Below are 1,408 nucleotides of genomic sequence, written 5' to 3' on the forward strand. Positions count from 1 at the left end.
GAGTTAAAAACAATAATAATAATAAATATCACTAATAAAATCGGAGAGCTGGATACCAAGCGGAAAAGAGCATGGACATGAGCAGGTCAACGACGTCTTCGTCGAGCATGAGCTCGTTGGTGACCTTGACGCCGAGACCCAGTTCCTCGTAGCGCCACACGCACTGCTCGTTGGAACACACGACGGGCTTGACACCGCTGCCTGCCCGGAGGGGAGGGGCACGCACGAGCGTGAGACCAGATCCCTGGCGATGCATCGCCGGACAGGGATAGGGAAAAGGTGGTACCCTCGAGCTTCACGTCGCAGATCAAGCAGTACGAGGTACAGTTGCGCATACGACCGAGCATGTAGGTCATCACCCAACCCAGGAAGTTGTGCTTCGCCTCTGCGGCGCAGCCATTCACGACAAACCGGTCAGTCAGTCAGACGACTTGGCTCACGCCGCTGGTTGGTGTCAAGCGTACCTTCGGACGAGCTGAGCTCGGCAATGTCGACGTGCCCGCCCTGCGAGTTGAGGAGCTTGATGGCCTTGGCCTGCGTAGTCGTACATAGTGCGAGTGCACACCCATGGGTCAGTACACGGCATTCGTGTGCGCTGGAGTGGAGCGCGCGTGCGTACAAAGTCGTTGTCGGTGATTTCCAGGGCATTGGCAGCAGCGAGCTGATCGAATCCCTGCTTCACCAGGTTGCCGACATCGTTCGTGCGGAGCTTCATCTGTGGTTTCGACGCAAAAAGTCTTTAATAAGGCTTGGGGCTTCCGCCGAGAAGATTGGTTGGTTGATTGCTTCGAAACGCACCTTGGCCACCTCCTTCTTCTCGGTGGTCGACGGCAGGGAGACGCCCATCTTACGCTTCGGCCAACTCTCCTGCAAGCGCCGCATGGTGAGTCAGTGTACGGGCGCGGCGTGCCATTGCGGTTTTTGCTTTGGGGGGGGGGAGCACTAACTACCTTCATGAACTTCTGAGCAATCTGGGTGAGCTGAAACTCGAGAGCGAAGCGGGGGTTCTTCAACTGCTTCACCTCCACCTTGGGCACCTGTGGTCGGTCGTATAGTTACACCGCGAGCGGCATTGGTTAGTACTGTCAGTGGTGCCAGTGGGCTGGTTCAATTCAAGTACCGTGTCGTTTTCGAGGTAGCCCTCGCCGAACGAGATGATGACGGTGATGGGCTGTTCGCGATCAACGCCCATGGCCTCGGCGGCGTTCTCCTCGAAAAAGTGGGCATCGACGAACAGGCGAACCACGCCCAGATCGCGCCACACCTGTCGGCAATCGCGATTGCAACACACCCATGCACGCGCACAGCCACGCACACGCGCAAGGTGAGCGCAAGTGCATACGTGCAACAGGAGGGGGAGGTAGGGACATACGCTTGCGCACTCGCTGCCGAACACGACCTGCAGCTG

General features: G+C 57.8%; 1 protein-coding gene across 1 annotated transcript; it reads right to left on the minus strand.

Annotated features, from left to right (window-relative positions):
* Positions 1 to 31: 31 nt before the first annotated feature.
* ACA1_107870 (UBA/TSN domain containing protein) lies at positions 32 to 1,408 on the minus strand (the record flags this gene model as incomplete). The annotated part of the gene is made up of 8 exons (XM_004332745.1): positions 32 to 201; positions 287 to 385; positions 465 to 534; positions 620 to 715; positions 799 to 867; positions 951 to 1,037; positions 1,121 to 1,264; positions 1,373 to 1,408. Coding segments are annotated over 8 exons (771 nt in total), but the record flags the coding sequence as incomplete, so codon positions are not given.

This window comes from Acanthamoeba castellanii (genome assembly GCF_000313135.1).
Source record: "Acanthamoeba castellanii str. Neff unplaced genomic scaffold scf7180000084661, whole genome shotgun sequence".
Lineage (NCBI taxonomy): Eukaryota > Discosea > Longamoebia > Acanthamoebidae > Acanthamoeba > Acanthamoeba castellanii.